At 39.1% G+C, this 27,270-nt stretch overlaps 2 protein-coding genes across 4 annotated transcripts in view; one reads left to right on the top strand and one right to left on the bottom strand.

Annotated features, from left to right (window-relative positions):
• Nucleotides 1-16,846, bottom strand: LOC136256950 (metalloprotease TIKI homolog). Of its 2 annotated transcripts, XM_066050025.1 has the most exons (10): nt 16,703-16,846; nt 13,946-13,987; nt 11,231-11,329; nt 3,979-4,056; nt 3,724-3,819; nt 1,622-2,152; nt 1,025-1,334; nt 886-976; nt 604-795; nt 1-375 (listed from the first exon to the last, which is right to left on the bottom strand). In XM_066050025.1, exons 1-10 carry the CDS (start codon nt 16,703-16,705, stop codon nt 75-77), a joined length of 1,743 nt encoding a protein of 580 aa, XP_065906097.1. In that variant the 5' UTR covers nt 16,706-16,846; the 3' UTR covers nt 1-74. The 2 variants fall into 2 exon arrangements, with proteins under 2 accessions (XP_065906097.1, XP_065906096.1); XM_066050024.1 differs by lacking the exons at nt 3,724-3,819; nt 3,979-4,056; nt 11,231-11,329; nt 13,946-13,987; nt 16,703-16,846 and adding an exon at nt 2,345-2,567.
• LOC136256949 (prolyl 3-hydroxylase OGFOD1-like) overlaps nt 16,730-27,270 on the top strand; it is a 22,838-nt gene continuing 12,297 nt past the window's right edge. For both annotated transcript variants that reach the window (XM_066050023.1, XM_066050022.1), the window contains exons 1-6: nt 16,730-16,926; nt 18,437-18,459; nt 18,818-18,972; nt 20,583-20,629; nt 20,811-20,911; nt 23,974-24,090. In XM_066050023.1, the coding sequence (XP_065906095.1) occupies nt 16,793-16,926; nt 18,437-18,459; nt 18,818-18,972; nt 20,583-20,629; nt 20,811-20,911; nt 23,974-24,090 (577 nt within the window). In that variant the 5' untranslated portion in view covers nt 16,730-16,792. The remainder of the gene's footprint in view (nt 16,927-18,436; nt 18,460-18,817; nt 18,973-20,582; nt 20,630-20,810; nt 20,912-23,973; nt 24,091-27,270) is intronic.

Below are 27,270 nucleotides of genomic sequence, written 5' to 3'. Positions count from 1 at the left end.
TTTTTACATTACAATATAGTCTATTATACTGAGACACAGTGAAGATTAAAAATGTACACACATTACTAGTTATATTATGTCAGTAATCTACTGCAGATAATTGTTAGCAGACACAATGTTATGATTATTGTAGTGTTGTACATCACTCCAGAGGAACTTGACTCCATTGGAGAATCTGTATTGTGATGTGATGTGGCAGTGATGTCTTCCTGTGTCTGACTACTAGCAGCAGCTGGACTAGGAGAAGTGGTTGGACTTGTGGTACTGGTTGGACTTGTACTAGTGGGTGGATTGGTGGTTTGGCTTGCTCTGCTAGTTGATCTGGTTGAAATGGTGGAGAGTGTCATATCATAGGTTGGTCTTGATGTTGCAGATCTATAAACAAAAGAACTACATTATAATAATTATAACATCATGACCATGTAAATGGCAGTACATGTGTAGTGATGATAGTTACTAAGTGCCCTACCCTTTAGCTACAATAGTTATATGCACAACAATATTTACTACACGAAGCCACTCGATCAAGTTAAATGTCTCCATATAGCTATTATTGATCACTAACAACGTCTTCTGTGTTGTCAGTACTACTCCTGCACTCACGTTTCTAACTCATGATAGATATGTTGCCAATAGTCAGACATTTCCTGTGTAGTAGTACCAGTGGACACTTCCCCTAGAGGAATAGGGGTGGTTGGTGGAGGTGTAGAGGTGGGCAACAGGTCACCAATATTGATGTTCTTTGGTAGAGTCTTGAATTTACCCAGTGACTCAAAATCTTCTGGTAGTTGACTCCTACAGGAAATCAGCAATGAATTATAACATAGTGCTGTGTAGGAAGCCTTACGTATGCAATCAATTACACTATTATGCAGTGGTACTTACCCTTGTATAATAGTGTCACTTGGTATATGTTGCACAGTGACTCCTCTCCTCTTTAGATAGTTAATAACACTGTCATTGCCAACTAGGTGACCTGAGAAAGAGTACAATATCATTATGCATTTAAAGCAATTATACCTACCTGCTCCAATAGCAAAGAAGTGTGTCTTCTTGGGATTGGCTTTGATGGTTGTTATTATAGTCCTGGCCATTTTCCTGTTCCTCTTCACAATCATATGAGTTGTTAATAGTCTCTCAATGTTATTGACAATTTGTTGCTGCTTCTCATTACGGGTGTTGTGAATCGGCACAGGCAGCAAACTATCTGACATGACCATTTGTTCAAAATCTCCACATGTGTAGAACTTGATGTCACGTTCCGCTGTATCAGATCCTCCCTCAAACCCCTGCTCATCCAGAAAATCAAGTTCTTTCTTCATTACGTATTCAGCCTATAGACATACACAGATGCACCAAATATAATCACTAATGAATTTTATAATATACTAAATTTAGCATGCTAGTTGGCTGTGATATGCATGCAGGCAGCCAGAGTTCAGGTATGTACCTTCCAACCAAATTTGTAACTTAATATCTCGATACAATTTCATAGTAAACTTCAGCTATAATCTTATACTGGCTGGTACTATTACACATAGAGAATCACTTATTGACATGTGTACACAGGTGAGAATGGCTGAAACATTATGTTGTGTACATGCATACATCAAGCACAAACCTGTTCATTGTCCAGTTTGTTGAATACACTACACTGATCATGTACGTCTTCTACTGCTTTGAGATGTTTGCCCATGTTACGAGCAGCATTTCCTAGGAACGTATCCAACAGTGGAATATCATTGTTCTGGACAGCTTCCTTGTTGAGTGAGCTGAGCAGCAGGGTCACCCATATTGGTCTCTTGCGCTGCCAGTTTCCAAGAATTATCTTTGCTAGTTTATCATTTCCTCCATCACCATACCATTTAGGGATCTCCCTGTGCAGTCTCCTCATGTACCTGGTCAGTCGTTTATACACTCTCAATGACACATATTTGCTGATGGTATCATTGTTGGGTAGTAGTTGACAATTGTTGATGCTGTTCATTGTATCCTCATCATTCTTGTCCAGCTCCAGGAACACATCTTGACTGGAAGCAAATGCCACTTTGACATTATCAGGAATATTGTGCCATAACTTGTTGTAGGGTACATGCATTGTACCAAATATGTAAGAAACTGGGTTACTACCGATCTGCCACAGATGGGAATTCTGTTGAATGGAGAAACATGATCACTACATGCAATTGCAAGTATGCTGGAATTTGTCCAAGCTAGCTACTGAGATATGCACACAAAACTGAGTAGCTGATCAGCATACACGTATAGTTAGCTAAATGGGCCCCCAAATGCACAGAACTACACTGCAGGAGTTTGACTGCTGTCAAGTGAGGGACACTTTTACCTTGCCTCCACTAGAACAGCTGCTAACGAGCCCGAAGACTAGGCAGTAGCCAAGCACTAACGTATTCCAAAGCCTCTTTGATGTCGCCATTAATAATCCCTGTAGTTAGTTTGGGCTGAGTCAGAGAGTATATCGCTGCTACAATTGTACGAGCAAATTAAGTACTCTTTATATACGTAGCTACCGAGCGATGGAATCCTAGAAGCACTAAAATTTTTACGGCATGCACGCGGAAGACTGCACACGTGCGGTACAAGTATGGCTGCACACGAAGCCATACAAGCTATCAAATAATTATAAACTAGCAATAATATTATTTTTAATGATTTATTGATAGTGTACAAATTGATACACGAAGAAGTCAAACAACAGCATTACAGCCAAAATGTGATGTGTGCAGAATTGTTAAGGAGACAAGTTGGCTATCTCTGTCCAGCTCCACCTCCTCCTGTCTTTGCCCCTCCCCTGCCACTCTTACCACCACCACGACCACCTGTCAGTGACATGTTCAGATTAGAAATAATTGACAAATAACATTGTAAGCCTCCCCTGCATACTACTGGTCTAATATGATTAACTGTTTACTGTAGCTAATAATATGATATAGGACAAGTATCAGATATTCATAGCTTAGTACATGCCTGGCCTAGTGACACACAACACCTGAGAATACTATTATGTTATATTCATAGGAGACTAACACAGTTACGTGACACTACAACAGACAGGCAACATGCTGTGTAGTGGGTGAAACAAGTATGACTCAAGTATGAGTAAAAACCAAGATGATTGTCAATCAGTTTTAATTTCATTTCACACATGCTAAGAACCATGTAGCTATAAGGTGTACTGTAACATTCAACCTCTCTCCATCTTTCAGCATTGTAGCTTAGTACACAAATAATGTAGACAGGTACAGCAGTTTCAGTGCTTCTTGTAATTTTTGTATGAAAGGTGTAGTGTTATTACGCATGCATGTGGGCAATCACTGGCTGTTCTCAGAGCCAAATAACTTGTCCTAAAGAAAATAGTCATGTAAGCAGCATCCTGAGGCCTAATTTAGTACCCATGCAAAAAAGTTATAGAGTCAGATTGATCGCCTATAAAAATATGTATTCATGCATGAATACACAAGAAGTGTTGAAACTGCTGTACTGTAACAGACATCCAGGTGGATCACTGAGCTGCAATTACAACTATAGATACAGTTCTCTCACCTCTTCCACCACCTCTGGCACCACCCCTACCACCACCACGACCTCCTCGACCTAATAGAGAAATACATTAATGTGGTATGATACACAGCACTGATCAGCGCATTATACTTAGATACATAATAATAAGTGTGTGTATTGTCACACAGTTCTATTACACAAAACACCAGTAGCAGTATAATAACCAACCATCCTACCTGCCATTATCCCTTTAGGTCGTGGCTGACGGGCACTTGGTTCCTCCTTGACCAGATCAATAACCTAACATGACACAAATGACAATGAGGCATACCTGGTTAAATTATGTAATAAAATTATAATTGTTTATTGTCAGTGGTAAAGAGCATTTGAGGTATTAACAACTAATTATAATATGATTAGTTCTTTAGCAGTTATTCCAGGCCAGTGCATGATACGTACCTCATCAGGTATTCTGAGGTACTTGATGGTGCTGCCCCTGATGTAGCACTCTGGCATCTTCCAGAACCGGTCACCATCCTACAGAACACATAACACGTTGTACACATAAGGTAGTTGATAGTTAACTGTATTCACTAGAATAGCTGAACAAATTGTCACAAGACATACACTGAATATTGAAGGCATTAATGTTCTGTAGTAACTAAAACAAAAAATGACATGGAAAATGGTGCTGTTGGGCCTCTTTTGAGAGGAATTACTCAAACGTCTGCAGAAAATTGCAGTTTGCTGCAATTTGAGTGTCCAATACTGTGATAACAACAGTGTAAGCTATAAGCATTTAAAGAATATACAATTGAGTACTGACTTGATCTTAACACAACCTAGTCTTCACATGGCACACACATAGTACACTTGACCCTTAACCATCATAACATCATCAACAACAAAGTTCTTTAGCAACACCAACAACACAAGCCACACTAATAGACTGAACTCTAAACCAAACACTGTGACAATGCTAGTGTTGAAATAACACTACAACTTGGTATTGTCAATGGGTTACAGTCAACCAATTATCATGTACTTTAATTCTTCACCACCAGTACTGTAGCCAGTCTGCTGAATAACAACTGATAAACCTGATAAACCTGTTTCTCAGAGTAACTAATGTGTATACAGCTAGTGAGCAGAGTAATGAATTTTCTTGTTCAGTATTGAAGGTACCTGTAGGTCCATCATGAACTAGGCATCAAGATGATATTCAACTAGTGTTTCTAGTTGATGTGACCACTAAAACTGACAAGACATGAAAGAAGACAGATAGTTGTATCTCCTTAGCAACCATCTCTTGACAGAGAGACAAGACAGTACCAACATGATGAGCAACCCACTATATCAATATTATTAACTTGTGTTATTAGGTAGTTTCAATTTCCATTACTTATCAACTTGTGTCACAAGACCATTCACTCACCAAGCCTACAGCATGTTGCTCCAATCAATACTGGAACACATGTAAAAGTTAAACACATTAAGAACACTGAAAGGATTAGTACACAGTAGTGTTGATAGAAATGTAAACGTTGAGAACATCAACGCTTTTAAATGTTTTGATAAAAGGAGAACTATTAGTATTTTGGAAACAATTGAAGATCAAAGTGGATGTTAGTTTTCATCACCAGTACATCCACAACGGCACACCTAACTGGTATACATTACAATGAGCAACAGTCTACAGTTTTACCAAGAGTTAATAATGGAGTATACATTAACTCTTGGTTTTACCAAACAGGAAGGCATACATAAAAGGCAAAGCCCGTACAAGGTGTCAGCCTACAAAAATCAACATATCATCCACTAGAAACAAGATACACAGCAAAATACTATTAGTTGTGCCAGAAAGATTTTAGGTTGCGATCCTGTTCCAAAGAAAAAAAAAACTGCATTGATGATAAACGAGTAGCTAGTAGACTGTGAAAGGACAAATAATACTTCACTGGAGAGAGAAGGAAGATCAAGTCGGGAGCAACAGTCATGTGAGGAAATGGGTAGCTGCATGGACTCCAGTAACTCCATTAAACTGCCTGTATTTCTAGTACCTGGATGTCTCCGTGGATTCCACAGAATCCACACAACAACTAGCTGGCCAGAGGAAAAACACAAAACCACACACAAAACGTCAGATAATGATCACCGACTTGTGTTGGCCAAAAATTGAGAAGTAATCGTCAAAAAGCAGTTGCAACTTGACCAGCCTGACCATATTACTTTCATCAAGGTTACTATGAGGTAAAGCTATACAGAGAATCTGTTGAGGCTGTTAATAATTCAGTTGTTATTATGGAAGTTAGTTATCACAATTTGGTAAGTCCTTAAGGAACAGATTCCAGTGGTGTCATGTAAACAATAAGGTGTCATGGATTTATGAAATGAGACACAATGATATACTCCATTACAACTTCACTTGGTCCCCCACACATACCACTAGCACACTAGTAATGATGATAATATACTAGTAATGATGGCAATAAACTTCCAATAACTTGTGTATAGCCATTAAATAGCTTTGCTTTGCTCTTGCAATGGTAAAATGATATGTGTTGTGCATTCTGATCCACTCATGGCCCGGCTGAACAATTCCTGTTGTTCCTTATAGCAAGTGTTGTTAGCACTATTTTGACAAGCAAGAAATTTTGGTCGTCACTTGTTTTCATTACAAAAGAGGAGTATGCCTTAAGCCCAGTCTGTGAGTCCAATCTTCAGTTAATTACGCTTTGTACTGTACTTGTATGAAGATCCCTCAGTATACACCCAGTGTTGCTTTATACTAAACAAATGAGGCACAAATATGTTGGGTATGCAAGGAGAGTGTTATGTCTAACACTTCAACAACACTACCTGGTTATTTCACAGTTACATACACGTTGTAGACAGGTAGGATAAAAGGCAAACAGAAATTGTATAAGTGGTAGAAACAGGGAGCCATTGCCATGGTCCCCCACTTTCACTGACTGGACAATGCTTGTTGAGATAGTGTAGACTTCGGTTATTAGGTACACACGATTAGCTGCCTGCTAAGCATATATGATACCATGGTATACTTGCTGTTTGATAGGTGCACACAGTTGAAATTGCTGCTGCAACCTAATGTTATACAAAATCGCAGCAAAAGATCATAGAATAAACTAACAGTGTCACAGCACACTTGATGTGTCTCCAATTGTGTGTCTAGCAGATACTATCAACGATAGTCGCACAGAACTTCTCAGGATTGCCATTTCCTCGACTGAAGTGAACTATTTGACTGAATCCAAATCGCTTAAAAACTGTGGTGAGCATGAATAATTCCCTACTAGCAGAAACTCCTTGGCATCATTAATATATGTAATAGGGCTGGGACGAAGCTTCGAATGCTTCGTGGGTTCGGAGGTTAAGTAAACTTCGAATTATAAAACTATCCTTCAAAGCTTCGTAATGCACTCATAGTCTACAAAAGAATTACAAATAAACGTTGTTATCTTTATTGTAACTGCTTATTCCTCTTGCATGATCAATGTTTGTCTCTTTTTGATCAATCTTCGTGTACCATGCCCACCTTTAAACCATCGCAGTTCAGCTTGCTACCATAGTTGCAGCCTTAATACACCTTATAAAGTGATAGATAATGCATGGAAAGTGCACTTTTAGCCATTTCTCAGTGTTTACCTGTGCATGATTGTAGTATGGACACGCCCATTTGCAATTGATTGATCGCGGCATTCAGTACTACTGCTTTGCACTTTCCAAATGCTTACAAACTTATTCAATAGGTTTAGAAAGATAAAACCTAAGAAGGTTGTACATAAATACAAGAAAACCTGTAGTAACTTGAGAGCTAACACCGAAGCTTCAAATATTCGGACATTTTATTAGCAAATATTTGAAGGTAAATTTCAATATTCGTCCCAGTCCTAATACGTAAGCACACGCAGTTAACAAGCACAGTAAATATTGAAAAATATCAACGCATTGAGTGGTACTCTAATAGAACAATCACTTTTACATTTCTTTTGTATAAGTTGTAGTTACTTAATTTATTTGTAGTAATTAATGTACATAGTACTAAAATAGTCTCTCAGAGTTTCTATATGAAAGTTTTCAGTCCACAGGCCCTCATGAACAACATCCATATCTGTTGCACACTTCATACTCTAACAGTGTGGGACTATTGTAGCCGTAGCATTACAGCCTTATGTGATAGAAATGTATGTTATTGGTAATAGAAGCATCATAAACATGTTTCTACACAAACTTGTACACATATCTGTATCTGCTGTTACCACATACTTTTAAATCTGATACTATACACAAGAACAAGAGTGATAATATAATAAGGTTTTTGTGTCAGTGTACCTATACCAAATAAGCTATCATATGGCCTCCTCAATTACAATATGGAATGGGCTGTGTTCTGCTTCCATGAAACTACTGCAATAATTCTGTAATAAGTACTGCTATGTACTACATATATGTAATAAGTTATGCTCATGTAAATTTCTGACCATGAAACTTAGTGAATTTCATACTGACTAAAGAAATGTCAACAGTTTTGATGAAAAAATATTTGACAAACTCTTAACAATTTATCCAACTTCATGTTGTACAGTAGTGTGAAAATAAACTTGTAGATCTGTAAAACATGAAATTTATAAACTGAAAGATTCAATTAGTCTTCAGTAAAAGAAAAATACAGATGGCTTCTTCCTACCTTTTCAGGAGTCATTATCGGCACAAACACTAGTCACTTTATGAGGACAGAAGTTTTCTTAAGATCCCACCTCACTAAGTAGTGAATTATATAAGATCTATGCATCATGCCCCTACTTTCAGTCATCCAAGAGTTTGTGTGACAATCCTGGGTACGTACTACTATTAATATCATGTAACAAAAGGATTTCAAAATATCAGTACTAATTCTAGAGGTGTGGGCAATACAGATATTTAGTTGTCGTGCAATATGTTTTTTAAACCAAATATTTAAATATTTATTTATTAATACCATGTACCAACATACGGAGAATACCGGAAATTACTAGATTTAAATTATTCAAACAGTATTACAGCAGAACTTGTTAGCAAGAGTGGAATGCAGAGCATAGCATGGGACTACTAGAAAGGTGCTAATTGGAGACCAGTCAAATATGGGAGTGCTATTTGTCACCCCTGTCGAAAAAGTTTGTTGGCTATCACCTCCCCATTTGAAGAGTAAGCACTGTGTAGTCTACAATGAGGCTATTGATGTAATGGAAGCTTATACATATTTAGTGGGTATTTTTTAACACCGCAATATTTATAATTAAAATAGCGTGGTATGATATTGATCAATACCGCCCACTCCTACCTAATTCCAGGCACCGTGTTTGACACAATCACACACACACACACACACCAAATTCACCAATACATTATAGTATGTAACCAACCTCACATGGACACATACACACTGAGATAGTCAAAGAGAGGTACAGTCCTAAGGTGGAGTATCTAATAGAAACCCTTACTGTTCATTATGTAGTTGATTTCACTTTGATTATACTCTTAAGTTATCCATTTGGAGGTTAACGTATTTCCTGTTGTCTATAAATTCAAGAGATCATGTGCCTTATAGAGCATTTCTAACCTCACAAACATCAAACAATCCATCAAGTTTTGTTTGCAGGCTAATCCAATTATGTGCATTCTTTTCCACCATGCATCACATGCATAAAATTAATGATCATGTGATACACAATATCAAAGAAAAATTGATTGTACTAGTTGATTGGGTTATGATACGCATACATGTGTGACTCTACTACGTATGAATGTTGTATTAGGGTGAGTGCTTTATTCCAGTATCTCGATTTTGTTGTTGATCTCAAGTACTGTAGGCCTACGGTGGACATGAAAATTATTAAGGGCTGCAGCCTTGTTTTGTAAAACAAAAATGTTATTGTTATAGAAGCAGCTATTTTACTCCCTTTTAAAGTTCTCATGGTAGGTTTTTGAACTTCAAAAATAAAAATAATTGAAGTGTTCTCCTTTACTTTGTACAATAAACATATACACATAGTAGGATTTCCTTGCATGAAGAAACAATGACAACAAGTACTAAAAAGAACAGATATTATACCGTATAATAAAAAACTTTGTTGAATAGCATTCAATTCGCCAATTATTTTAGATGATCACACAAGCACATTGAGTAACTAGAACTTGAGATGAAGGTCAGCTCGTACCACCACGCAATAAAGATCAAGCTGACTTTGGAGATCTTGATCTTCCTAGGAATGTGTCCCACAGTTGTATAAGCACTCCTTGGGATAGCATTTCCAACCGGCTTCCCGTTTGCACGTCAGTTAGTTCATCGTCTCGCGATGGATTTGGCCAAATACTTTGATATACATGATAACCTCTGCTACTGGAGTTCACTGAAAAAGTAAATACGGTTGCTCTCGGCACCGAAGGAGATAGAGAAGCACACCCTTGCTAGCACGTCGTTAGATCAGTAGCTACAAAAGTACTGCTACAACAACAATGCTAGCTACCTATACACTTACTACACTACTTAATTGATGAGTTGACACCTTGCTGTTTATACTTACGTACCATACAGTAAAACTTTGGTGAATATTATTTCAATCGCCAAATTTTTTTCTGCCAATTTTTTCAACAGAGGGGTTTCGTACACTTTTTTCTGCCAACGTTTTTTACTATACAGTAAAAGGAACAATCATGCCACACACGAGTACCCTGTTCTAGTTGCATAGAGGTTGTGTGATGATTGTGTCATTAGCCTCGACTGTGGTCAGACAGGTTGCAGGCATGCAGGCAGACAGATCACAGTTTTGGTGATATATATTATACAGTATGTGAATTCAATAGTACTGCTTCTGAATAGTCTCCTGGGGCAGGACCTGTAACCCATGGAAGGACTGTCAGATTGAGCGTAAGTTACAACAACCCCAGTACCATTAAGCAATACGGGCATTCAGCTTTCCCAGTTGATACCCAGCCACCAGGTCCCCTTAAAGTTTCTGCAACTGGACATCACAGAGCATCAAACCTGGAACCATACAATTACCAAACTGGTGCTCTAAATACTGCCTAACATATACATACAGACACGCCCACCGCACAAGCACGCATGCATGTACACACACAACACGCACACATGTATACACAAATACACACACCACAATTACACATACACACTACACACATACAGCGCACCACACACACACACACACACACACACACACACACACACACACACACACACACACACTACACACACAACGCACCACACACACACACAACGCACTACACACACAAACACACAATGCACCACATACACATACAACGCACTACACACACACACACACACACACACACAATGCACCACACACACATACAACGCACTACACACACACACACACACACACACACACACACTACACACACAACGCACCACACACACACACAACGCACTACACACACACACACACAAACACACAATGCACCACACACACATACAACGCACTACACACACACACACACACACACACACACACACACACACACACACACACACACACACACACACACACACACACACACACACACACTACACATGCACACACAGAGATGCACACTACACACACAAACAATAACAACAACACATAAGTCACGCTATGAATATTACAATCACTACATCAACCACTCTACTAACCCTGGATGTACAGATGACCTCCTTCAAGCTAATATTCATCCAGTTATCACAATTCACCAGGTGACCATTATACGTCTCTCCATTCTTCAACTCCACAAGCTACAGTAGTAATAGTAGCACACTATATACGTACTATGAATCTCTTGAAGAATACAGCTGTATTGTACAGCAATATCAACTGGCCATATATGTATACAGTAAATGAGGTCAATGAAATGTACATGCATGCCTGACATATTTCTCGTGGGTCCCATTTGACATCAAGAGTCTCATAGTACAAAGAGGTGAACATTCTCAAGACAGTTGCTACCACCATACACATCTTACAATACATACAGTAGTTATCATGCAATACGGTAGTACTGTGTAGTAGGGATCACGAAGGTTTACCTGCCATACCATCACCCCAAACACCAGCCTTAGTTTCCTTCACGACCGCTTGGCAGTGTTGGTTGGGAATAATGTGCTTCCAGAGCGGCCCTAAACACTTCCAAAATATTTCTATAGAATTTATATTCTGTTTTTATCTGCTACCCGACTGGCTAATACGTACTATACCGTTGCCTGGGATTGATGTTTGACATCACTTAGGTCACAAGACGTGCCTTTTCGCCAACTGCAGCAACTACAGTGGATGCATCATGGAGTTACCTTTGTCTTCCTTTGTGTCCCAATTCTTTCTCTACTACCACGTAGTTCATGGGTACCACATAATGGCTTCCTTGTGCTAAGTTGTCCATAATTTCCATAGTAACTAGATTGATTGTAGAGGTGCTCTTCCCATACTGTTTTTCTTTTGTAACACTGTGAAACGACATACACTGTAGCTAAAAATAAGAATGGTTGTTTCACTTTTCAGCAATTGATAGTTAGGGCATGCATTCAGACACAAAATTATATTTCTGTTGTCACTTTTCTTTGATGCGTGGCATGCTCAGGTTCACCAACTGTAGACCTCCATAAGTGTTTATCATCAAAAGCATCCAGAGGTCACTTATTGTTAAATTTCAGACTACAGAAGTTACCTAGACTGATGTGAGCAGGCAGCCCAATACTGTACTACAGTCTGACTGTTTGAGTAATTTGAATGCTCTATTAGAGTATCTCAAGCTGACTCTTCTACCCATCTGTCCTGCTTTACTCCACGTATAGGGGTGTGAATCACCAAGTACAAAAACAACTTCCATCTATCACTTTAAAAAGATATCATGATACAATATCTATCACGATATTGTGTCAGATAGGTAATGTGCTTATTTCATGAACTTGAATTACAAGTTAGTAAAGTTAGAATGCACACTTTGTATAAGCTGATCACACGTTTACAGTAACACATCTGAAAGACGTGTGCACTTAGCTGCATGGGTGGGTATATATACCTTGAGACATCCAGTGTAGAAGAGGTACTTACACTAGTGTTGACATACTCCATTTGGCATTAAAACCGTGCATATAAACTTCATCACAATATGAAATTTTAATATTGGTATCACAGTAGTAAATTATATTGTATATAGGCACATCCCTACCTACGCGAGCAAGTTAGTTTAGTAATACTCCCATGCAATCTTTAATATTGAAATGGTAAACACTTGCATGACATCATAGTGACCAAATTTAGGTGGTTATACATGGCAGTATGGGTGGGAGATTTGAAATACACAAGTAGTCTAATGAAATACTGTAATAGTTTTATTTAAAAGTAATTTAAGCTGCTTGGTGTATGTGAAAGTAAAGTGTGTTTTTAAACAAAGTGCACATGCAGCTGGTATGCGTGTAATTGTGTCTATCTTTATACAATAATTACATGTTAACTCATCGGTGATTTTATAATCTTTTCTGCCCAGACAGGAGGATCAGTACAGATAATTCAGTTTTCATGGCCTAATAAACTGGTTTGTGTTTCTACAAGTTAACTGGTGCTCATGGTAACCTGACTACTAACCCCTGCAGTGTGACATCTGCTGCTGCTGGATGCGACAATACTGGGAAACTTTTGAATAAGAAAACAAAATTGTCAGACTTGGCTAGCCACAAGGCAAAGCACACGAGTACTGAAGTATGTAGCCTCATCTACTTTTGTTCTTACTCACTCAATGCTTGTACATACGTAGGCAAGCGTGATGAATTTATGGTATACTTTCACAGCAGAAGTGCATAAGTCAAGCACAGAGGTGGGATGTATACAACGAGAACCTGTCCAACGGTCCAGCCTAAATTTCTTGGTCTTAATAGGCAGGTGGTTGTTTACACAAGTGTGTAAATGTCTCCCTAGGTAACGCTGGTCCTTTTAGAGAGGTGGCCTTTCTGTACAGCTAGGTGGTTGCTAAGACAGGTTCCACTGTGTAAACAATATGTAAAGTGTAAAGTTTACAGCTCCAAATTTTATTGCTAATGTTTGCAAGCACTAGGTAAATATTTTACCTGTAGTGAATGCACTTTATACATATTCTGCTAGTGTAAATGTGTTTGTGTTGAACTTAGCCACAGCCTAGACAACCTATAATATAAACCACTTATAGCAGCTACATACAGAGTACAGGCAAATGTTTTCTACTTTAACTTTTGTACTCTTCCAATCACCAACTACAGTACTAAGCTTACAACTAAAGTACCCTGAAGTGTTGTGCTTATACATAACACAGCACTAGGAACATCATAGAGGTGTGCTAATAAACAAGACATTATAGTTATAGCACATGTATACACTCTTACCATGGGATGACTTTGAGCAGCTTTGAGTAGTGACAGTGGTAACTATGGAAAACAAAACAATTACACAATTAACATTTTCCTACCAGACATACATGAACAAATAATTTCAACAAATTTGATAACTGTAAATTTCAGTGTCATGAACAGTTAACTAAATTTGTCAAGCAAATTTGTCAGCGCCTGATGCGTGTCTTGAGTTGATAGTTACCAAGTCAGTTGCCAAGTGGCATATTACATACAACACTGCTTAGTGACCACTAGGTGGGCTTCAGTCTCTCCAGTAAATAACTGACTGAGGTTTTATGAACAATAAACCTTTGACGAGAGAGAGAGTTTGTGGATTAACCAAAAGCCAAATAACAACAACCATTTTTTATGTAAGTATTGTCTTGAATTTGTCTTGCATAAAAATGCGGTACTGTTTAGTCACTATGGATAGAGACATTAAACGGCCGGTTATATGCAACAGGTTCCATCTAGTGAGAGAAGGAAGAATGGGTTTTACAAGAAGATTAAATACCAGGCTTCAAATAAACGTCTGATGCAGTCGTAGTTTCTACTAATTCTACACAGTGCCAACAATGTTGCAGTGAAAACCTTCCAGTGCAGCATGAAATATTTACTCTAAGATAATACATGAATTCTGATCTTGTACATAGATACTGGTCTTGTCAGTGAAAAGGTGCCGAAAGAATTAAACACCTTGGCCATACAATACAATAGGATATACACAATTACAATATCCTCTTTTTCTGCTACCATACTGTTCTAGATATCAAGGTCACTAAAATAGTATCAGTCAGTAGTCAGCAAGTATGTACATCTGCAAACAAAATAATATCAATGCTGACAGCTTAAAAAATGTAACCGAGAAACATTCACTGAAGACGTCCCAAAAAATATATGTGGTTTCAGATTCTGTTGAAGACCTCTATAAGCAGTAATATTAATTGGTAGAGACTTAACATGCAATAGGATTCAGCCAGGTGGAAAGTTAGATAAAGCTTACACAAGGCATAAAGACTTGTCAGCTTCAGGACGTCAGCAACTAGTGGTACCTACGTATGTTGTTGAGAAGCTGGGTAGCCATATCATGATGCAATTTTCGTGGATATGTTCACATTAGGAAGAATATTAATAGTAGTGGATACTCTTGATACTAGTGATGTGTACAAAAAATTTTGTGACATGCTCAATAATTTACATTAGCTTTCATGAAGGCTCACTTGTCGTGAACAGCTGGTGAATTCACAAACTGCTCAAGACCTTTACTGAACTGTCTAAATATAGTTGTGTAGTTCTATACAACTTAGTTTATGAATGTTCACAACACAACAAGTTCATCACATACTTGTCATGAATGGTTCACGGCATGTTTGAGCAGCGTTCATAAAAATTCATGCCATATTTGCAGTTTTTGTGCATCCTACTGTAACTTTCCTGTTTAACACTGTGTGAACCTTTTATACTTATCTAGCTAATGTCTTAATAGAGTATAAACATCATTCATGTAGAGGAAGGGTCTGGTTCACTGAGACCAGGATACACTTGAAGGCAAGGCTGCTATGTTATTGTTCTGTAGCAGATATTCTAGCTCAGTTGACCTCATGCATGCATTACAGTTAAAAACAGAACTACATTCAGGTGAATAGTCATGATAAATTACGAGCAATATTGGAAGTATATGAGTAAGACAATTTAGCAGTATCTTCCAGGGAAAATTTAGTTAGTCAGTATATGTTAATTACCTAGGAGTATTAGGCCAAATGCATGCAATACTCCACACACAAAATGGACGCAATATATTTGTTCATTGGCCAATTTGTACTAGTAGTTTTTGAGCTGCTAAGTAGAATGACCAATTCTCTGTATCAACTGTCCAAGTTTCTGCACAATACCAGGGCTATTCATGAGGGATAGGTATTAAACGAGTCAATATCACCTACAAAATTTCAAAGATGGAAAGATGAGTGTCCAGCACTTCATCTTTTCAAGATGCATTTAAATTCATATTTTTCCATAAAACTCGAAATCAGCAAGTCCATATATTTTAGATTTGTTCATTACATAGTGTCAACTTTCATTTCAAAATTTACAAAATTTCTGTCTTTCAGTCAGAAATAATATTTCTGAAATGAACTATGAAGTTTCAGGTTGTCAGCTATTCATGACATATAACGGTGTCCAGTAAACTACATGCAGACCTCTATATAGTACCAGGAGCTCACAAGCTCCTGATAATACACTGCAATGCTTATACTTCATCAAATAGTCTCGGATATCAGTCACATGTAACCATGGTAATTGTGTTTCTGACTGGTAAATACATGTGTTAATTATATCGTTCCTTCCCTGAGGTATATTATCAAATCAATAAGCTTATAATTTTGTTGCTCTTGTTTTTGCTTTGTGTAAATTGTGTTGTCTTGCTTGTCCTTGTAACTGTACGTGTTGCTCCAACAAGGAAGAACCGCTTGCCGATTGTTGATCAATCATCAATCAGACCCATAAGCTCCGGGATTAAAAAACCACAATCGAAAATATCAGACAGTTCTCAAATGATTTCTAAGCATCTTGTTTCTGCTAATTTAGTTATGTACCTAAACATTATACTCTACATCCCGGATCGCTATCCCGGTGTAGTAATGGCTGGCAGGAAAATCGCCTAGCTACTGCTACACGACCCATACACGACACAAAGCAAACAGGCACACCAAAACACATCCACACAATATTGTAGTACTTTTCACCACTCACCATTTTTAATAATGTCCCTTGCCCTGACGTCGAAGTGGGCACTATTTGGAATTAAAGGCGGAGCTGAACTTTTGGCGGGTGCGCTAAGTTATGAACAAGAGGGAGTTGAGTGATACCGGCGAGGGTGAAACGAGCGCCAAAAGACTGAGAGAAGCGCCATGCGCCTCTATTAACCCTCAGTACATGCAGGATGAGTACAAGACAAAGTTGGGGACTAGCTGGAGGTACGGTGTTGCAAGGATATACTGTATTCCGGATACTAGAGTACCCTTGTGACTCACTTATTATCAATTCACCATCAGTTGTGTGTAGAACCTCTCTGTGATGTAACGTAAGGAAGCCATCAAAGAGGACACTGACATTATGTAGACGCCTTGATACTACTTGTCCATGGTCCCATTTGTATTAGTGTGCGGTACACACATTAATCAGGACACCTTATTAATGAGGACACCTCACTATTGAGGATGTCTTATGAGGGCTACAACTCCATAGCATCTGGTTGTGTCCTTTTATTAGGTTTCAGTTAGTCATAGTATGTTGTGTACTGTTGTGGTAGTGTGGTGTTGACAGTTGATACAGGGACCAACCAGTTGTGTACATATGGGGATAAGAAATTAGTGAATGGTCTGCTAATTTAATGTTGGATCTCCTTCGACTATTATGTTGTTATTGTAGTTTGTTACTGATATCACTGCCCTACCAGTCTGTAAACTGGTTGTCAAGGGTGAAGATTGAGTAAAATATCACCTATAACCTTTTGTATGCAGCGTCTATGTCTTACTTTTTGGTATACACATTGCCTACTTGGATTGTTTACTGACACATTAAATCACACTGTATAGTGGGTTTTTACCGCAAAGACTTTATTTTTGCGAACAGTGGCAGCCGCAGTAATTGAATTCGTGCTTATTTTATCTTGTGTGCTTTCAAATTTTTGTGTCTTACCCTGTAACTCGATACATATTGTTGTGCCACCATGAAATGAAAGCAAACTGCATATCCTTGAGAGGGCACTCCCACTACTGTTGGATCGTCATGCAGTGGCACACATCCCCACAACTGCCACAAGTAAGTTCCTTGCCAATGGCAATGATAGGAGTCCAAAATATCTTTATAAACATATATAACTGCTTAGCAACGCTTCCATCTCCTTTTTCAATGCGTTTCAAGTAATTGAAATAATCAAATCAGCGGATTTTATTTTAGCGGATAGTTGCGTTTGCAGAAGTTTGTGTCACGCTTTTTTAAGATTTGTGATAAATTATAGGCACGGTAAAAACCCACTATATGGTATGTATTCAAATTGTATGTAGGATGATAGAGAACTATGTAGTTGTTGATCAGTGTTGAATGTTTTGTAATTGTAATCCAGTTAGAGTCTAAGACTCTGTCCCTAACTACTAAAATTTTCAATGTGTTACTTAGTGTACACTAGTGATGCACCTATAACAGATTTTGTTGATTAGTTATTATTGAAATTTACATAATGGCCAATGCCAATAACTGATCTGATGTTTATGTTTAACACATATTTTGTAAGTTTTTGTATGACAACAATGTCATAAAGGTCAGTAAAAGTGTTGAAGGAAGAAATAATTGGTTAATAATTGCCAATACTGATACTGCTGAAATCTGGCTGATAAACTAATTTGACTGATTAATTGGTTCATCACTAGTGTACACTGTAGTAGCTACCTGGTGTGTGACAACTTGCTTTTGTTTCCTTTTCAGGGGAGGTCATGATTTTCAAGATGGTATGTCGTGTGTGTAGTGTGTGTATACTGTGAGTATGAGCTGTGACAGCTGTCGACACCTCCTTTGTGTGTAGCTCTGTGAGCTGTCAACAAACTTCGTTCATTGCTTGGCTTTCACCTGTTTTCAGTATTGTATAGTGAAAACCAAGATGGAACTCTTTAGTGTGGTGGTTATTTCTTAGCATATAGATTACTCTAAGATAGGCCAATACATTCCACACTGCTAGCAGTAACATTACTCCATATTAACATGTGTAAACTTGACCTTATGGCTGCACCATGGTTACTTGGCAACACTATAATACTAAGACTCTATCATGTTCTCCACACACCTTTACTATTGTTGTTACCCTCATAGCCACGACGGGTTGTGAAATGACAACTGGTCCATTTCCTTGTTGTGTCATGCCTAACTTCATCCAAGACGATGATAGTTTCCTTGACAACCTCAAAGATGAACTATTAAGGCTGAAGTATCATGATAAGGACAATGATCTCTATCAGTTTCATCAGGTGTGCTTGTCTGTCTGTGTGTGTGTATGTTATCTATTAGCACGTACCATATGTGTGGTGTGTGAGGTAGTCAAGTTAGTAAAGATTACCTGGATTGCATGACAGGTTTAATTACTGCTTGAATTTACCCAATTGTTCCAGCCTACCCAACATTCACATTTCCCATTTTGTCATGAGCACAATACTCTCATTTTCCCTAGTCAGGACTTTTAGAAGTCCCTTAGTTTTCAGTTAACACCAAGTTTGGTTAACCTCAAAACCACTAGCAGTGTCTTCTTCAACAAACCAATTCTAGCCAGTGAAGTCTACTGGGACAAGGGTGTATCTAGGAGGGATCCAACTGCTAATGAAGTCAAGGGTAATGTGATGTCGACTGTTCTATGACTGTTCTATTAGAGTATCTCAATCTTTGCTGTACTAAATAAATACCGTATAGCTGGTTATTTTCGAAGCAAAAAATTTTGCACAAGAAGCAAAATCTGAATTTCGAAGGATTTAATTTCGAAGAGTGTGGGTAGATTTCAAATAAATGGAAATCCATGTCATAAAATAAGAAGATACGTGAATGTTTGCCAAAAACGGACTTACTGATTGAATTAGAAGACTGAGGGAGTCTCGACACTGAGTGGAGTAAATTCACTAGCTCGATCGCACTCGATCGTAGCTAGCTGGCTATCTACCATAGATTCTAGAGCAGGCGGCATCAATTCCCATTCTGGATCACCTGTTTTCTGGCTATTGGCACAGTAATGATACAGTTTACCCATCATCACTCATCAGTAATACTGAGCTAAAACTCGAGGAATACCGAGGGGTCCGCAACGAAGCTGAATCTTGTACAGCTTTTACCACTGAATCTTCACCAATCTTCTGAATCTTAGTCAAATTCTGGTAAAACTTGGGATTCTTCTGGATACCATACATTAGTTTGGTGGCACCCACTGAATCTTTAAAGTTGAATCCCTGAATCTGTATAAAGTTGATCCTTGAATCTTTTGTAAAGATTCCGAATCTAGTACGTAATTTTTGTGAATTTTGGCTATGTTGCGGACCGCTCGAGGAATACACAAGCGAATCACCGAAAGTTGGATTGTTGCTTTCACTTGTGGGAATTTATTTTCGAAGAGCAACCAGACGTGGGAATTTATTTTCGAAGAGAAAGTCCTCTTCGAAACATCCAAAAATAAAAACCGTTCGAAAATTACCAGCTATACAGTAATCATTCAAACTTTTTTTTTTCCCATGGCAGCACTGCCACAGTTTCCTCAATGGTATTTACTCCATTACCATGCTCAGCTGTATTAATGGGAATCTGGTGTTAACTGGAGAAGCAGGTACCAACTGTCCATATCTCACATGATGGGTGAAGGTCCAAGTGGAACTTCTGGTGCCCACATCTTCGCCTGTGAGATATGGTACAGCCTCCTGTGGGTTACTAGTCCTATCCCAGGAGGATTTGCCATAGTACACAGTGTCCCAGCTTCATTGTGTTGTCATGACTGTATAAACAGTACCTGAATGAGTTCTTGTGTGTCTTTATGTGTTACTGTGTACAATCATATGTACATTATCATGTTTTCAATAAATACATGTTGTGTTCATCTGTGTAGTCCAATGACCTTAAGAAATTCAAGTCTCCCAACATCTCAACCTTCAGGTGAGAACTATTATTACATTTGGTACCGATATGGCTTTAGTTTTACTGTGTATCAAACAATGTATCAAATATGTGTACACTATTAAAACAGGTGAATCGAGTTACAGTGTGGCATACACAACGTTATTCTGAAGTTGTCATAACTTCAGTACTTGTCAATTAAACTATTCTTATATTTTAGGTCATTGTTCCTATCGCAGTGTCGTGAGTTAGTACAGGAAGTGACGGGAATACAACTGGACAACTCAGTGGACATGACTGCATCAAAATATGAGTACACTGGTCAGTGTGCGTGTGTGTGTGTGTGTGTGTTTGTAGTGAGTGCGTGTGTGTGTGGTGTGTTTGTAGTGAATGCGTGCATGTGTGTGTTTAGTGCATGCGCGCGTGCGTGTGTGAGGCAGCATAGCCAAGTGGATAGAGCGTTGGCCTGATAATCGAAAGGTTCCAGGTTTGATACCCAATTATGCCAATTTAGTGTTGTTGTTACCTTGAGCAAGTACATTTACTCACATTGCTCCAATCTGGGTGGGCTGGGCTGCAGGAGGACTGTTCAGGTATCACAGATAGAGGTCACGGAACCTGAAGTTCCACAATGACCCCAACACTGCTAAACGTGACAAGGACAGTTGGGCATATGCTTCCTTAGGTACCCATTGATGATACAGCTGGGTGGGCTGCTTTCCTAGTTGACACCTGGTCCCCATTTGCACCCAAAGTCCCTCGACTCCCTTCACCTGCTGTATGAGATATGTGAGACTGGAGCATTGTGAGTAAGTTTCTTACTCAAGGAAAACAACAACACCAAATTGGCATAACTATGCATGGATTACCAGGCCGATGCTCTAGCCACTAGGATCCTTGAGTAAGGAAAAAGCCTTTAGCTGTCATGCTAGCATGGTCATGCCTACCCAGTGAACCATCACTGGAACACCTATGCACTACTCAGGTGCTAGGAGTCAGTGCAGGCAAATCCTCCTGGGACAGGACTAGTAACCCACAGGAGGCTGTACCATCTCTCACAGGTGAAGGTGTGGGCACCTGAAGTCCCACCTGAGCCTTCATCCATTATGTGAGATATGGACAGTTGGCATTTACTTCCCCAGTTAATACCAGGTACCCATTGATGTTACAGCTGGGTGGGTTGACACCAGGCCACCAGGTCCCCGGGTAGACTGGAGCAATGTGAATAAAGTTCCTTGCTCAAGGAAACAACAACACCAGTTTTGGCATAACCAAGCATCGAACCTGGAACCTTTTGATTACCAGGCCGATTCTCCAGCCACTTGGCTATGCTGCCTACACACAGAGAGCACACACACACCTCCATAATCTTTTTGACAGGAGCTACAACCCCCCCCCCCCCCCCCCCCCCCCCGTGTGTGCGTGTGAAGTCAAAAGATGTCAATACATGTCCATATCACACAGGTTACATGTACAGTACACATCATATACAATATGTTACACATTATCGCTGTAGTCTCTTGGATACCACCCTTTGATATTTACATCAGAATCCTGTTTATGTGCTTAGATAACCTTTTTCACTTTAAAACAATGCTCTTAAATTAGAACATTCAACAACTTTCATTGCTAAATGAAAAGCTTTATTTCAGAGCTTTCCTCAACATGGTACTGCCTACTTTATTCCACGGACTGGACTGGACTCACAGATTGGACTGGACTGGACTCGCAGATTGGACTGGACTGGACTCGGGGACTGAGCTGGAAACAGCTTTTAAGCAATAATCCAGGAATTATCTATCTCTTGCAACACTGGAGACACCACTATCGAGCTACAACTGTGCTGCTGCTGGCTCTTCCTTACAATTCATGACACTAGTGCATGCACTAATTAATTAGAATACACTTTTGATACATGTGTTCTAGCAGTGATACAGCGTGATAGAGGCTATTCTTGTAGCGTAGATGTTTTCCTTTGTTGCTTTAGCACTAGTGTTACAGCTGTAGAGATGAGCCAGTATTTATTCTTAGCAGGTAGCTAGGTAGCACCACCAGGCAAGGTGATGGGGCTATGCAAATAGCAAATCTGGCTCATCACTACAACCCTTAATGTTAGTGTTAAGTACTGAAGCAACAAAGGAAGACATGTACGCTACAACAATGGCCTCTGTCACGCTTTATCACTGCAAGTACACGTGTATCGTAAGTGTATTCTAATTGATTAGTTCATGCGCTAGTGTCATCTGACTTGTAAGGAAGAGCAGTACCAGCAGTTATAGCTCGATAGTGGTGTCTCCAGTGTTGCAAGTACCTGGATTATTGTTTAAAGCTGTTTCCAGCTCAGTCCACGAGTCCAGTCCAGTCCAGTCCGTGGAATAAAGTAGGCCACATGGTGCAACTTCCAAAGGTGGATATGTACTTGATGGCAATAGGTCAATCCTTTGTGTCAGGTGTGAAGGTCACTGCTAACATGTGACTGTTCTGTTAGGAAAATTTTATCCATCTCACAGGTCCCCAGCTACTGTGGCTCCATTGGTGCATGCCTATACTGCATGTTGCAGGGGATCAAGTCACCACTGGGTCTGGGATTTTTTTTCTGCATTCTTCACAGTTTTTAGTTACATGTTTCTGACTCCCTGTATTGACAGGCCTAGCCTTCTCACAGGTCCCTAGTGGGACAGCTCTTAATATGTACATGTTATAGTAGATGCATGTGTATATAATGCTGGAATGATTTGTGACTGGATTTTGGAAAAGCGATCCAAATTGCACATTAGAAGTTTCGAGATAAACAGTTTTAGAAAATTCAAGTCAGCATAACTTACCAAGGATAGCAAGCATGCGTATGAAACTTACACAGAAGATGCATCAATCTATCACCTGTCAGACCATGTCCAGTATTTGTAGCTGCTCGAGTTTCCTGCCAAATAAGATGGAATATCTGAGAAGTAGTATCACGAGTGATCACAGTGGGTTGGGGGGGTGGGCATGAGATAGACTTCAAAATGGAGGCAGGCCATGATTGGAGTCCAGACACGAGATTACAGGGCCATGCTGGCTCCTTAGTGGCTAATAAGAAGCAAATCAACAGAAAAAATGTCTGGCCAACATTATCAGGCTGTCCACCAGTAAACCACTGATTCTTGCCAAGCCAGGTCCTTCAAAAGGCCAGAAACCGCCATTCAAGCTCTCCACACCACCCAGGAAAGACGTCTGTTATAACCAGCCTCGAGTAGTTTGAGTAATACTGAGGGTCAAAACTAGTAGTACGATAGTGTAGCTATCCATTGGTGTTAGTTTTGATTTTGCCTGATATGTGATTTGGATCGGTTATGTAAAATCTAGTCACATTTTGAGTTTACTATAACTTCTTTCTTCTGTAGATGTTTTACTGTGTCATGATGATGAGTTGGAGAAGAGAAGGATAGCATTCATCTACTATCTGGTCCCACCATGGGATGACAAGGATGGAGGAACACTGGACCTGTTTGATACTGATGGTGAGGAAGTTGCCACTCTTTTATGTTACTATGTTTTGTACCCTTGAGTGGTACATAATACAAGTACACAAAATTATTTTGGAATTTTCAACTAGAGTAGGGACCATAGCAAATTGATAAAGAGTACTGAAACAAGTTGGAGTAGTGCACGATATTAAATCACAGTAAAACTATAAGAAGTGTTATATCCCTACTGTGCTCAAGGTACCAAAATGGAAATGCACAGTAGGGATATAACACTTATTGTTTTACTATTATGTACTACTCCAGCTTGTTTCAGTACTTTTTATCGATGTGCTATGGTCCCTACTCTAGTTGAAAATTCCAAAAAATTTTGTGTACTTGTTTGTTAATTCGTAAATAATAATTATTATGACCGATGAACCCACACATACTACATCAAAAAAAAAAAATTAAAAAATGGTGTCGCATGCCTCTGTAGGAGATTCCACTTGGCGGCTTAACGTCCGACTCTACAACTCTACTAAAGCACGAGGTAGCGTCACGTGCGATCACTTAATAATCTGATTACGTATACATACAATATGCCACACTCCCCCCAGTTGACCACTGGTCAACTCGGTACATCAAGACACACGGTAGTGTGTCGTGCGGCCCAAGAAGCCGGCGCGCCACACCGTGAATATATTGACAGGAAGAACGAAAACGTCATTTTCACACCTTTGTATCTCGGTGATCACTTATCTGATTGGAACCAAATTTGCTACACAGTTGCCCGCCAGCCAAGGGAGTCTACATTCCAAATTTGAAGGAAATCGCTCCAGCCATTTCCGAGATACGAGCTGCCAAAGTTTCGTTTTTTTTTCTTCGTTTTTTTTCTTCTTCTTCGTCTTTTCGCACACTTGCAAAAATTGCTATAACAAGCAAACGCGTGCTCCGATCGCCTTGAAATTTGGCACACAGAAAGGGAGTCCAAAGGCGAATCCTAGCATCAAATTTGGTACAAATCCGATGAATGGTTCAGGAGTTATGACCGATTATTCGCGTAAAACAAGATCGATTTGTTGTCACGCCTACAGGGTAAACCGCTTCATGGAATGAGTTGAAAATTGCTATGTAGATGGAGTAACCATCGTAGGAGTGCCTTTTGGTGGTTTGAAAGGAATCGAGATAAAGACCACGGAGATATGACACAAAACCCAACCTGTGTCACAATTACGCGATCGATTTTTATGGATAAAAAAGTATTAGTTTTCACACCTGCTAGGCAAACCGCTTAGAGCAATGAGCTGAAAATCGGTGTATAGCTGGAATAATCTTCATAGAAAGTCCTTGCAGTAGTACAGAAGAATCGGATTACAAACCACTGAGTTATGATTCGAAATCCAACTCCGTGTAGCAAATGCGAGATCGAGATACTCTAATAGAACAGTCACCCTAATAGAGCATTCGGCTAATTTATTTACTCCATTATAGAATTTTATTACATCACAAGTTATTCTGTAGGGAGTTCAGCTGCAAACAGTTAATCTTATAGACAGTTCAGCAAGAAGACAGTCACCATGTGGAGAGTTAAGCAAATATACCACTATAGAGATTCAGAACATTACAAGTCACACTGAAGAAAGTTCAGCTATAAACAAGTCATGCACTGTGTAGAGAATTCAGCTACAATTAAGTCACTCTCTAGAGAATTTAGTTACACAGAATTCAGCTACACACAAGTCACTGTGGAGAGAGTTCTGCTACAAACAAATTACCCTTTAGAGTGATCAGCTACAAACAAAACACTTTGCAGGGTGTTCAACTGCAACAAATCAATTACCTTTAGAGCAATCAGCAATGAACAAATCAACACAAATCTACCTGTAGAGAGATCAGCTAGAAACGAATCACCCTGAAGAGAGTTCAGCTACAAAAAATCACCCTGTAGAGACATCAGCTAGAAACTAGACACAATGTAAGGAGTTCAGCTACAAACAAATTACCCTGTAGAGAGTTCATCTACAAACAAATCAACCTGTAGAGACATCAGCTAGAAACTAGACACAATGTAAGGAGTTCAGCTACAAGCAATCACCCTGTAGAGAGTTCAGCTAAAACAAATCAACCTGCAGAGAGATCAGCTACAAACAAATCACCTTATAGAGAGTTCAGCTACAAACAGATTACCTGTAGATAGATCGGCTACAAACAAATCAACCTGCAGAGAGATCAGCTATATACACACAAATCAACTTGTAGAGAGATCAGCTACAAACAAATCACCCTGTAGATAGATCAGCTAGAAACTACACACAATGTAAGGAGTTCAGCTACAAACAAATCACCCTGTAGAGAGATCAGCTACAAACTAGACACAAAGTAAGGAGTTCAGCTACAAGCAAATTACCCTGTAGAGAGTTCATCTACAAACAAATCAACCTGTAGAGCAATCAGCTAGAAACAAATCACCCTGAAGAGAGGTCAGCTACAAAAAAATCACCCTGTAGAGAGATCAGCTAGAAACAAATCACCCTGAAGAGAGGTCAGCTACAAAAAAATTACCCTGTAGAGAGATCAGCTACAAACAAATTGCCCTGTAGAGAGATCGGCTACAAACAAATCAACCTGCAGAGAGATCAGCTACACACAAATCAACTTGTAGAGAGTTCAGCTACAAACAAATTACCCTGTAGAGAGATCGGCTACAAACAAATCAGCCTGTAGAGAGTTCAGCTAAAACAAATCAACCTGCAGAGAGATCAACTACAAACAAATCACCTTATAGAGAGTTCAGCTACAAACAAATTACCCTATAGAGAGATCGGCTACAAACAAATCACCCTGTAGAGAGTTTAGCTACAAAGAAACCATCCTGTATATAGTTCAGCTACATTTCAAGTCACCCAGTAGAGAGATCAGCTGCAAAAAAAAATCCTGTGGGGAATAATGAGCATGTAATAAGTATATGTATATAAATTGTATAATTACTAATAAAATCAAAAATAATTGAAGTACTAAAATTCTTCTTTAAGTTCTTTTCTTCTTCCTGTGGTAAAGAAAAAAACACATGGGTTAAAAAAGCCCCAAAGCCAGCCATAGGCCGGCTTTGCAGTATACAAATACAAAAAGAAGTGATATCTAATCAAAAACAGCCAAGCTGTAAAAAAAGGTGCGGCCCCCATAAAGGCCATGGTGAAAAAAGATGTGAAATCCAAGGTGGCGGCCAAGAAATGG

This window comes from Dysidea avara, chromosome 5, assembly GCF_963678975.1.
Source record: "Dysidea avara chromosome 5, odDysAvar1.4, whole genome shotgun sequence".
Taxonomy (NCBI): domain Eukaryota; kingdom Metazoa; phylum Porifera; class Demospongiae; order Dictyoceratida; family Dysideidae; genus Dysidea; species Dysidea avara.
The sequence above is the reverse complement of the archived record's forward strand: the minus strand, read 5'-3'. Positions and strand labels throughout refer to the sequence as shown.